General features: G+C 42.2%; 1 protein-coding gene across 3 annotated transcripts in view; it reads left to right on the forward strand.

Annotated features, from left to right (window-relative positions):
* Positions 1-5,019: 5,019 nt before the first annotated feature.
* The window catches only part of gpatch8 (G patch domain containing 8), a 27,516-nt gene continuing 20,120 nt past the window's right edge, over positions 5,020-12,415 (forward strand). For 2 of the 3 annotated variants that reach the window (XM_042087429.1, XM_042087430.1), the window contains exons 1-2: positions 9,312-9,387; positions 12,201-12,236. Coding sequence is in view for 1 of the 3 variants with exons in the window: in XM_042087427.1 (XP_041943361.1) it covers positions 5,091-5,135; positions 9,310-9,387 (123 nt within the window). In the remaining 2 variants the exon portion in view is untranslated. Of the gene's footprint in view, positions 5,136-9,309; positions 9,388-12,200; positions 12,237-12,415 lie in introns of those variants that run through there. The other variant, XM_042087427.1, reaches the window with a different exon arrangement.

The raw sequence follows: 12,415 nt of genomic DNA on the forward strand, positions 1-12,415 counted from the left end.
CGCAATGTAGCAGGTTTCCAGTAAGCAATAAAAGAAGACATCAGATTAATATCCATGCAGTTATTCTGTGGTGTGATGATGTAGCGAATGTAGCCTTCTGATATGCACATCCTCTCCAGTCAACATTAACACGAATAGGCCCAAGCAATTGACTGCTGGATTGCCTACCTGCAGGCATGTTTATGAAAAACCCTAATTATAGATAACTAGGCCAAAATCTAGGCTACTTCACAGTCACAGGTCATATTCTCGAAAGGTCTAGATTAGGTAATTTTGGTCAAAATGTTGTTGGCTTGATTGCTTAGATAATGAAACATCTTTCTCACAGATAAGTAGGCCTTCAACGGAGCCTCAACCCAGTTGTCCACCTTCATAGCCAGAAAAATTGATGACAGGGTTGAGCAGCATGCTTGACTGTAGGAAACCAAGTCAGAAAAAGTTGGAATGTTGTGTAACATGTGAATAAAAACAAAATGTAATAATCTGCAAAACTCTGATATGTTGTCTGTGTCCTTTCCATATGAGTTTAAGAGATTTGCAGATTATTACATTTGGTTGTAATATGTCAAATGTTGAAAATCACATTTGACTATTTAATGGAAAATATGTTAATTTTGTATTTGATACCAGCAACATGTTTCAAATAAAGTTTGAATGGGTGTAACAAAATGCTTGAAAAGTTGTGTAATGATAAAGAAAACAAAAGGAGGAATGTTTCACAACTAATTAATGGTAACAGGTGTAAGTATTCATTACTGTAAACCTGTGTGCACAAATTATGAAACAGTGTAATTTTAATGCTTCCTAACATGAAATTGTGAAGTATTTGGGGAGTTCATCATCTACAGGACATATTATTAAAACATTCAGAGAATCCAGAGAAATCTTGCAAACAAGGGAAAGAGCTGAAAAACAAATTGGATGGCCGTGATCTTTTGGACCTCACATGACACTGCATCAAAACCAGACCTGTTTCCAGACTTGTCATTGGGAAAACCTATGATAACCATTGTCAATGTGCACAGTTTGACATTTAATTCAAAAACTGCATGCAGCCAAAATTGTAACAGCTAAAATAGCCAAAATTGTATTGATACAGAAATTACCACCATCTTATTTGGACCATGAGCTTGTTTAAAATGTACTGAGGTAACATGGAAAAAGGTCCTATAGACCAATCAAAATTTGCAATTCTTTTTGGAAATCATGGACTCATCTGGGTTAAAGAGAAGAGGGCCTATCCAAGCTTTCCAACTTGTTTTGGTCATCAATTCGAAGCCCAACATCTATGACGGAGGTACATTACTGCCTAGCGTGGGCATCTTGTGCATCTGGCAAGACACAATCAATTTGGAATGATGTATAAAGGTTTTGAGCAACATATACTGTCATCCAGGCAATGCTTTTCTCCAGGGAAGATTTTGAATATTTCAGGAAATCAATGGCAAAATGAATTCTGCACATATTAAAACAGTATTTCTCCATAGAGGAACAATCCAGGTGCTAAAAGACCTGTCTGCAGTCCAGACCTGTCAAATTAGGTGCATCATGGAATGAAAAACATGATTACTTTATACTGTTGTGCAACTGAAATCCTATATCGGGCAGGAATGGGACAACAGATAATTCTCAAAACTCTAGCAAGTGGTGAAGCAGCACAGTAGTAAACATTCCCTGTCCCAACTTTTTTTTTAAACATGTTGCTGACATGAAATTCAAAACGATTTTCAACATTTTCATTTTCAACATTTTAATGTTGAAATGTTGTCTATGTCCTTTATGCTGCTAAATATGGGTTTACAAGACTTGTCACATTCTGTTTTTATTTGCATTTTACAGTGTAACAAGTTTTTCTGATTTGGGGTTGTAGGTTTCTTCATGATAATGGCTAATAAATTGATGAGCTAATGTATGAGCAAGGCAAATCTTGTAATTGTGATGAAGACACACCAATTCACTTTGAATGGAAATAAGACTAGGCCTACTCTTTACATATCAGAAGTCCTCCTTTATGCAATATTACACAAACTGAAAAAAGTGTTTTTACCGTTTTTACAGTGTTTTCTTGATTTGACCAACTAAACACAGCAACATTTTGTGGGTGGTTTCAACAAATGATTCTGAAATGTTCACACACACACACACACACACACACACACACACACACAGTCAGTTCATGAAGCCAAGTCAACAAGGAAGTAATTTGTTTACTTGTGTCTACTTCCCTCTAGTGGTTATATTAAAAAACTCCAACACCAATGTTGTGGAATACATCCTTACCAATAACATGACCAGTTTCAGCAGTGAACTGGGGAATGCTAGGCCTGCCATTGATTGTTTAAGCCTATAAAAGTATTAACTTTGGTGAACAGGCACATTTACCAATGATTGCTATAAAGGTATCTCAAGAGGCTATTAAAGTGTATAGGCCTAATATAAAGTAAAACTTGTGGCACAAAAATGAGTTGAAGTTCTTTCAAACGTTCATAACATGATATGTATTATGTCTGAATGCCTTGAAACTTACCTTCAAACAAACCAACCTTTTCCCAAAATGCAACAATGATAGGCACCCAAAGAATACGCTTAACAATGGCCTTCAGCAAATTCTCTTCATCCTAAACATGTAGGCTAAGAGTAATTAAGATGTAAATAGATAAGTAACATTTATTTATAGCCTAGTGCTTTTCACAATCATGAGCAGAGTGCTTTACAAGAACATGAAAATATACAGTACACAAAACACAGAGTACACAATATAAAGGACACAGTCATAGCCTACACAAGACAAGCACAATTTACACAACACAACAATTACACAATATGCAGGCGGGGAGACATAGGCCTATTTTGTGCACAAGGCACACTGGAGTAAATACACAGAGCATTAAGCTAAAATAATTAACAAAAAGTAATTAAACAAAATAATGATCCAAAAGCTATTTTAAATATGTTCTGAGTAGTTTAAAGGAGGAGTGCAGTTGGCAGGCCTAATGGGTGGGGTGAGCGCATGTCACAGTCTGGGGGGAACAGACTCAAAAGCCTGATTGCCACAAATCCGAGAAACAGTTCGGGCTGTAGGGTAAGGGCATAGTACTTTGGTCAGAGACTGTAGATGTCACAGTCTGACTATGAGATTGTGACAGTTTAAGCTTGGATCCTATAGGCTAACAAGTGGAGTGATATGATGTCATAATTTGTTAATTAGAAATAGCCTTGGCTAGTCAATAGCCTAAATAATTCTTCACATCTAGCTTATCGAAAGATACTGCTAGGAGCACATTTACAGTATTTGCATGTATAGCTCAGAGTGATCACTGGAGTGAAGTTCAAGCAGACCCTTATCCTATAGGCCAGTGTTCTTAGACTTAAACTATTTGTCTGACGACCCCCCCCCCAAAAATGGGCCAAGTTTTGCAACTCCCTTCTCTCTGACCAGCGAAATTTGGTTTTGAAATGTTGTGAAATGGGAATTGGAAGCAGACGCATGTCTTCTCTCATAGGTAGGCTATGTCAACACCAAAGGCATTATGTCAATGGCAGCCTTTAACTAAAAACATTTAGAAAAATGCAAATCATTTTGTGACCCCTGTGACCCCCACAGGGAAACAGTTGTTGCAGGTTTTACTGCCAGCAACCAAAAAGAAATGTGAGATGATTGAAATGTGGCCTATACCTGTTTTAAGAGTATCTTAAGGTATTTTGTGAAATGATTTGACAAATGAATTGGAAATCTCTATATTCCTAAGGGTGCTACAAAACATTATTACACGGCTCTTCATAGTGCTGCAGAATGCTCCATTCACTTGAATGGGCCTTGCCAACGTTCGGCGGTCTGCTAATTCTGAATAACAGACCGTTGCTAAGTATAACAGACCGCTGTCAAGGAAAATGGGCTTTGTGCTTCTAAGTCAATTCTTTCATATCACTACGCAAGGATTGAAACTTCATGCAAAAGTGAAAGCAGACGGTTGATCAGCTGTGTTCTAAAGAATGTTTCATTCAAGTTCAGCGTGTGTTGTTGCGAACTATTTGTTTCTCAGCAAAAGCCATGATGAAACGGTAACAAATAGGCTATAGCCTAGGCTATGTAGGCTAAAGAGTCATATCGTGGGGAGTTTATTGTGTCGTTTTGGTAAGTAGCCGTGTAATAAGCGGGATAATGTATAGAACGCCGGTCATTGTCGGGAGATAGGTCCCTTCAGGGCGGAACAAGACCCCTCCGCTGCGCGTCGAGGTCCGGTTCCGGTCCGGTTCATCTCCCGACAATGACCGGCGTTCTATAGACCCTTTTAACAAGGTAAACAAAAACAATGCTTGAACGTTCTATTTGGGCCCCAATCTACTTCCTCTGCATTAAGATAACATATGGAATGTTAAAAAGGAAGTCTTGTGGGGCCAACTATGATGCTGATAATGGAACTCTCTTGAAAGGGTCCATATATATATATATATATATATATTAGGGCTGTCAATCGATTAAAAAAATAATCTAATTAATTACATACTCTGTGATTAATTCATCTAAATTAATCCCATATATAATATTTGCTGTGAAAGTATTTTAAATATTTAAATTCAAATGAATCATATATATATGATTTATATATATATTTTTTTTTTTTTTTTTTTTTTTTAATGAGGATATTTGCCAAAAACAATGAGCCACCAGAGGACTCCCTTACATCAGTAGGCTAGCCTAACATTAGTTGGAGACTTTAGGTATGAATTATTCCCATGCAAACCGTTACGGTAGCCTACATATATGGTAACTTTTTAATGACATTACAACGATGCATTTATGGTACCCTCCGCAATTGTTTTTAATTTATTTTTTGACAGTCAGGGCAAATTCGCCAAATATAAAACCAAAGATCCTTGCTTTATCAATGTAGAGTCAAACGTTCGATCGTTTGAGATTCTCAATACTAATGTATGGCTGAATAAAATGTCAATCACGGCATCCTATGTGTTACTATTGGCTACTTTCATCATCTGACGTCTTTGGTGGGCGTTTAGAACGAGGAAGGGACAACAACGCTGATGCTGCTTCAGCCTTCAGTAAAGACGAAAGGAGCTGCGGTCAGAAAATGGCTGACAGGTTTTCTAGGTTCAACGAAGAACGTGATTTCCAGGTAAATTGTGCTTGAAATTGAGCTCATGGTCATGGGAAATGTAATGTTTAGCCTTCACAGTCAGTAATATGCCCGTATATGCCTTGTTGTTCTCAGAATGGAGGAAAATAATTCCAGGTTTTATTCTGTATTCTCCTGCGCAGCTAGCTGCATGACATGTTAGCAGACAAACTGGCTAACTACAACGACTGAAGAACAGGTTAGCAGCCCGTTGATAACTAACTATGCTAGCTAGCTAAGGAGGTAGTCTGCTCAAATGGGAGACACGTAAAACAGCTTTTTGTGCATTCACGGACAATTTCATCTCAATTTGGTATACCATGACATAGGGCCCTGTCTTGTTATCTGTTGTATATTTAGTTTCGTGACCTTGGTCGGGGAAGCTGCTATGTAGTTTTGTGGGTAGCCAGTTAGCTATTTGCCCATGACCTAGCTAGCTAGATAGTTAGCCAACGTTACCCAAATGGCTAGCTGGCTAACTTAGCTGTCTCAGACTGTGACACATAAAGTCAAATGGTGGTCTTCTCCAAGAAACATGGGTTGGGACGGGAGATGTGCATGCTTGAGAGTAGACCGACTTCCTCCACCTGCATCAGATGAATGCATAGATGAACTAGTCCTGAAACCTCAAATTACAATATTGAAATTGGTCTTTCTTACTTATAAACAAGCAAATGATTAAGTTAATTATCGTGTTTATTTCTATGCATACATGTACGTGGAAAAACAAAAGCTACAAGTCATCTGTTATTGCAATTCCCTGAATGCAGTAAGGTAATTCAAATGATGGACAGCCTTTAACAGTTTAGGCAACGCTTTGTACTTTTCACATTAGCAGGCTGTAACGTTATTGCGTACTTGGCCTAGGTCACCAAATAGAAGTTGAAAGGAAAATGCTGACTGATTTGGTTTACCAGCCTTACTGGCTACATTATAATGCGACCAGGCATTTCTCAGTTTTCAGCTACATTAGTTGAACTGAATGTATGGCCAATAATAATTGCCATGTTTTCTTGACAGGAAAGTACACTAGATTTGGCACTATTTTATCTAGAACAGACTTGATTGGCTCATTTTGATTGAAAAGTTACATTAATAAGAAGAACTGTCTGAACCTCTGCACAGTTAACCTATGGATTTGAAAACGTTCCTTTGTCCTTACATAGAGTAGTAGTATTATGTGTGTTATTGTGATGGGTTTCATCACTGGTATCTTGCTTAGATGCACTTGAAATGTTTGGGATTGATTGAATAAGTTACATTCAATTTCATGAGGATTAAATGAGTCTTTGTTTTGCAGAAAGACTGTTTGTTGAACCTCTGCACGGTTAGCCTTTGGATTAAAAACTTTTCTTTGTCTTTACACGGAGTAGTGTTATGAGTGTTATTCTGAAGGGTTTCATCACTGATATCTTGCCTAGATGCACTTGAAATGTTTGGGAGTGAAACCATAGAGTTGAATCATTTTCAGTTTCCCAAGTGGCCGAGGTCCGAAGAGGTCAGAACAGATTGTATTTACTTCACTGCGTGGTATGAGATCATATCCAGGCTGAGCCGCTTTTGTTTTGGGTTGGCAGCCAAAAAAACAAACTCCCGTGACATTTGGCAAGGCTTCGAGCCAGTGCTGAAAGAAAGGTGTGATACAGGGTTTCTTACCCAGTCGAGTTTGCCAGCTATGTTGCAGCATGCTGCTGGAGCTGTACCCCTGTTAGGACACTGTCCTCCAGGTTCTGTTTTTGATCGCCCAACCCAAGTGTTTATATTCTGCGTTCCTTAGTGTGTTGCACTTGTAAACTCATTGTCACTGTGCATTTGGGTATAGGCCTAATAAGGGGCTTTGTGGTTGTGGAAGCATAGTGTGTTGCCTGTAACGTCTAACGTGCTCACCCAGGCACATGCCACTGTGACTTGGGTTTGCAGCAGTAGCTTGTGTCCTCAAAGGCTTTTGTCCCAGTAACACTGTCTGTGCTCTAACGCAGATGAACAACTGTGCCTCCTGCTCACCATGCAACGCTTTAGGACAACTGGCAAATGCTGTCTACAGCTCTGCCTGAGCCAGGGGCGAAACATTCAGAGCTTAGAGAGAAAAACATTTGTGGGCAGAAATGCAGTTAAAGACCTGGGCTACTTCCCAGAAGTGCTTTCCTGAGGATGACCGTTGCAGCCTTTGAAGCAATAGATAACTGCTAATGTATTATAATGTTAGAAGTGTGACTTGTATGTGGTCAATAAGGGTGTGAGTAGAAGATACTGTTTAAGATGGAGGTTTGGAGAGTTTTGTTTTCTCTCCTTTTTCCTTCAGTGAATAGAAGATACTTTAAGACTACATTTGAGATTATGTTCGTAGTGGAGTTCAACTGTACAAAGTTTAACTATATAATGATAATGATATGATGCTAGTAGTAGCTGGAATTTTCTAAATTTTTACCCAAATCCCTTAACTTCATGAAAATCATTCATATTTTATACATATATTTTATGCAATCCAGTATCTCCCAGATTCAAATTCATTTATCCGTTCAGTGGCATTCATTCCCATTCATGACATGCTCTGCCTTGAGTGTGCTCTTTTGTGCCTCTATATTGTATTGCTGTAACCTGAGTTCGCCAGCCTTTATTGATGCCTGTAGAGAGTTACACCTAGGTCACGTGGGTATGGCACAGTCCAGACCTGGCCATGACATGAGCCTATGATGCTTATTGAGACGACGTCAGATGACCCATTTACATTTGGGTGTTGTTGATTGCTCTGCAGGAGGTTTTAGAACGCAGGCTGTGCGGTAGCCGAAGCCCAATAGGAAGTAGGGGATTGACAGCAAGGCCCCTCTCTTGCCGATGCACAGCTGAACTCTCTGTTCAGAGGCTGCCAAAATGTACGATCTGCCCACTGAATAGGCTGAATGCTGGCATCTACTTATATGAATTATCGGGTGCCCGGGTCTGACTAGAGCCAAACTGTATTTCTTTAACTCAGTTTCTGCAGGCCTCATTGGAAGTAAATAAGCTGCAGAGGGGTGGGAAACTTGTGCTTGTTTTTGTTATGCTCTGCCAAGCAGGCACAAGGAGTGGCTTTGGTGATGATGGCACATTTTGTCTGAAGCGTGACAAACAATATGGTAGAGTAGGTGAGGTGACCCATCTAAATATTTGCTGATCATTTTAAGAAGTATTTTGGTGCAACTATTGGTCTGTTGCATGTCAGTGATTTGTCCTTAGGGCTTTGCTCTGCTCTGCATAGCTGTTTTTGAAAGTCGGCTCTTTTGTGGGACCGGCAGAACGCCATTCCTGTGGCAGTGTTAATCTCCTGGATCTGGAGGCTGTTGGCTGGGCCAAGGGCTTTTTACCTGAAACTGAGGTCAGGTTGAGGTAGGACTGCAGAGTCCTCTTGGCTGCTTGTGGGATTTGTGCTGAGAACTTTGCCAGGTTTGTGTGTGTGTGTGTGTGTACGCGCGCAAGATGTGTGCCAGAACTCGTATATCAGTGTCGGCCCAGCTGTTCTCAACGTACGTGTTTTTCTTCTTTTGATTCCAAAGAGATGCATGTGTGCCTCAAAAGCAGTAACGTGTCACACAGTTGTCTCAGCTAGCCTGGTGACAAAGCCATAGCTCTGCCAATGGCCCCCTCGGCTCTGAGCACTGTGACCTGGAGGGGCTCTGGTGGAGTGTGGGTATTTTCAGACATAAACATCTGAAGTGTGTTAAAGGGCGAACGTGGCCTCCAGAACATCTCTCGGGTCCCTTCCTCAGTGTCTGGGGTGGGAGCTGGAGGGATCAAGGCATCTGCTCCCTCTGTACAAGTTCTTAAAGGTTACTGAAGGTCATGAGGATTCAGTTTCAGAATGTGGGCCACCATTTTGACGGTAGCATTTCTTTCTCCACCCTTGAAGAAATACTTGAGAATGAGAGCACTAGATGCGGGTATCATAGTGGACCACAATGTATGTAGGCCAACACGGGACAGTCGAGACTAATGAATACAAAACAGCTGTATCCCCCTCCACTCACACACTCACACACTCACTCACACACACACACACACACACACACACACACACACACACACACACACACACACACACACACACACACACACACACTTTTCTATGTGGGTATATTGGTGGATAATATGATCTGTTCTGATGTCTCTCTGTGTGTGTCCATTTGTGTGTTTACAGGGGGGAAATCACTTTGACCATTATGAGGAGGGCCAGCTGGAGTTGGAGCAGGCCTCTCTGGACAAGCCCATAGAATCGGTAAGGCCACACCTGTAGTGCCGTGTGATTGGACTAGACTTACTGCAGACCATCTATGAGAGTGAATGATTGAGCATTAGATAGAGGAATACGTCCCAGCCCCCACCCCAGCCCATCTCTCCCCTATATTATATGTGATGGTATAAAACATGCCTCCTCCCCACCACCACTCCCTAAGATCTAGATCTTAATAACTATCTCCCAAGAGTATCATTAGACCCCCCCCGGCCACTTTTTTTACATTGCTTCCCTTCCTTATTGCCATGTTTTGCGAGTCCCCCACCCCTCCCCATGCACTTACCTAAGATGTAGAAGAGACCATATCTGACCACTGCTTTTTTGTTTTTGTTTTTAAATGTTCTTAGCTCTGCCTGTGAGTGTGTGTGTGTGTGTGTGAGTGAGTATGAGTGTTTGTCTTCATAGACAGTAAGAGATTTAGTCATTAGACTTTTGATCCGTTTGCTGTTAAAAGTGGACCATTTAAACTTCCAAAGTTGGAAACGGCACAGAATCTGTGGAGTGGATCACACACTGTTGTAACCCTCGCACCTTTTGCACAGTCTTATCGGCGCCTGTCAGGTCAGAAGCACGTTAACCTCCCCCACGAGTGGAACATCACTTTCACCCAGCTGCGGCAGCTTGCGGACTCTGCTCACGTGTGTCCGTCTCCAGCTGAGCAGCGCCGCATGGGTCTCGCTCTGCTCTCCAGAGCACTGACCCTGAAGGGCACCAGACCGCCTGATGCAGCTCAGCTGTGCATAGCTCCAGGAGCGCCAGTGCTCTGTGTACATCCATAATTACATATATTATGATATTCCTTTGCTTTTCTTGTGTTAAACTGAAGGTAGATGTCAGTGAAACATGCATTGTAATTTGCATACATGGACAAGACCCTGAAGCTTGTGACGAGTGCTAGAAGTACTAGTTAGTAAGAAAGTGTTTGTTCCATGTTTATATGGAATTAGACATGGACGATGCCTTGACATAATTAACCGCGAGATCAGATGCAGCCTTGAATAAATGGAACTAGTGTGCTTGAACCTACCCACACATTGAGACACATGAGTCATGTTCAAATGCACACTGTTATTTGCATGTTGTGTGGAACGTGATGAAGCAACTGATGAGTCTTCAACACTGAGTCTTCTACTGCTGGCGTAGGTGTTCTCCACATACAGCTTGGGCTCCCTCCACACACAGTTACAATCAGCCCATTGTGACTCCTTTGTGTTGGATACATGAGCAGCTGCAGCACACAGCTGCACAGATTTCAGTAGAGTAGCCCACCAGAGCCCTAGCTCCTGTTGCTATGACCACCAGCTCATCGGTGGAGGTCAGATGTTCCCTCTACCCGCAAATACATGCATGCCATTCCCTCTGAATATGAGCCCTTTCCTCTGGTCACTTAACAACCTCCAACTACAAGCCTGGATATTATGTTGACCAACCTTTGGTTGGTGCTCTGATTTTGGTATTAGTGGGATGCATCTTGTCAATAATTTTCAGTAATTTTGTTCATTGATAGCTACAAACAGTATTTGGAATTGGGTGCAGTAAATTATTGCACTACTGTGCTGATCAATTCTCATTTCCCCTCACCCTCTCTGACCACTAACTTGCACGTCTACTAACTCTCTAGATGGTGGCATCAACTGATCACTTGCGGCAGGTAGTGGTCTTTTAGTGATCTCAGGCTTTAACTTGTGGCTTCCCCTTAAATGCTGTGTTAGGGTCAGCCCTCTCCTGACGCCCACCTCTCAGTGGGCTTTTGTGGGGTCCAGGTCTCCACTCTGCCCCTGCCGAGGCTGCACTAGCACCAAGGTGCAGCAGGGCTGTCGGCTGCTCTTGGGCTCTCGATTGGCGCAGAGAAAAGCCATTATCCTCTCTCGCTGTGCACACGAGAGCCTGCCAAGGGCCCTTCATCCACCAGAATCCCCAACAAACACTCCACTGAAGTGGGCTGCAGAGGACCTGAGCCTGGCTCCAGCCATGGGCGCCCACACACGCGTGCACTGAGAGGGAAAAGGGCACACATTACTGGTGTACCTTTTGTTTTTCCTCAGAGGGTTAGTTAGTGAAACTGAGGCTGATAATGTATATATTTTTATGGAGCATACAACAAGGAAAAGACAGAACTAACTTGAGAGCTTGAGAACAAGCCATCACCATGCCATGGCCCGTCTCCTGTTGTGGTGAACCGCATGCGGCCAAGGTTAATTATAGCCCGATGTCCATTGGCATCCTGTCACTGTGGGTGGATAAATAAAACTAGGACAAGGCTCATTACCAGATTTAGCCATGTGGGGAACACACACTCCTTAGAACTGTTACACTAAGAAACACACACACACACACACACACACATTATACTCAAATAAAGGTAATAGTTCATGGTCTCTCCTCTCTGCAATCCTCTCATGTCCCTGCACACACGCACGCGCGCTCACACGCACACGCACGGCAACACGGCCCACACAGACATTTGCCCTGCAGTGGACCAGCCTCTGTTGGCAAGTGTGCTGGTTGGACTCCTCTCTCTCAGTGTGTCATCCACTCTACAGACATGGAGGCGGGGCTAGAGAAAGGCTGAGATAGAGGATGGGAAAACGATTGGATGCAGTGTACATTATTGTGTGTTTATGTGTGTGTTGGTGTTAGAGAAAGTGTTATACTCTAAAAGTATGTGTGTCTGTGTCTGTCTGTAAGTGTGTGTGTGTGTGTGTGTGTGTGTGTGTGTGTGTGTTGGGATAGTATGTGCCAGATATTTTCCGTATTGTACACAACTTGGGGTGTTCGACATTTCTCTCCTGCAGCGAATTGGCCCAAATTAGCTAAAGCAGCTCTGACCGGTTTGTATCTGCACGCTCTGCTTTCCTTCTACTGTCTTTAGGGGCTCCTCGTAACGCTTCTCTCTCTCTCTCTCTCTTCTCTCTCTCTCCCTCTTCTCTCTCTCTCTCTCCCTCTCTCTCTCTCTCACCCTCTCTCTCTCTCTCTCTCTCCCTCTCTCTCTCTCTCTCACCCCCCCCCT

The sequence above is a fragment of the Alosa sapidissima genome, chromosome 3, assembly GCF_018492685.1.
Source record: "Alosa sapidissima isolate fAloSap1 chromosome 3, fAloSap1.pri, whole genome shotgun sequence".
Taxonomy (NCBI): Eukaryota; Metazoa; Chordata; class Actinopteri; order Clupeiformes; family Clupeidae; genus Alosa; species Alosa sapidissima.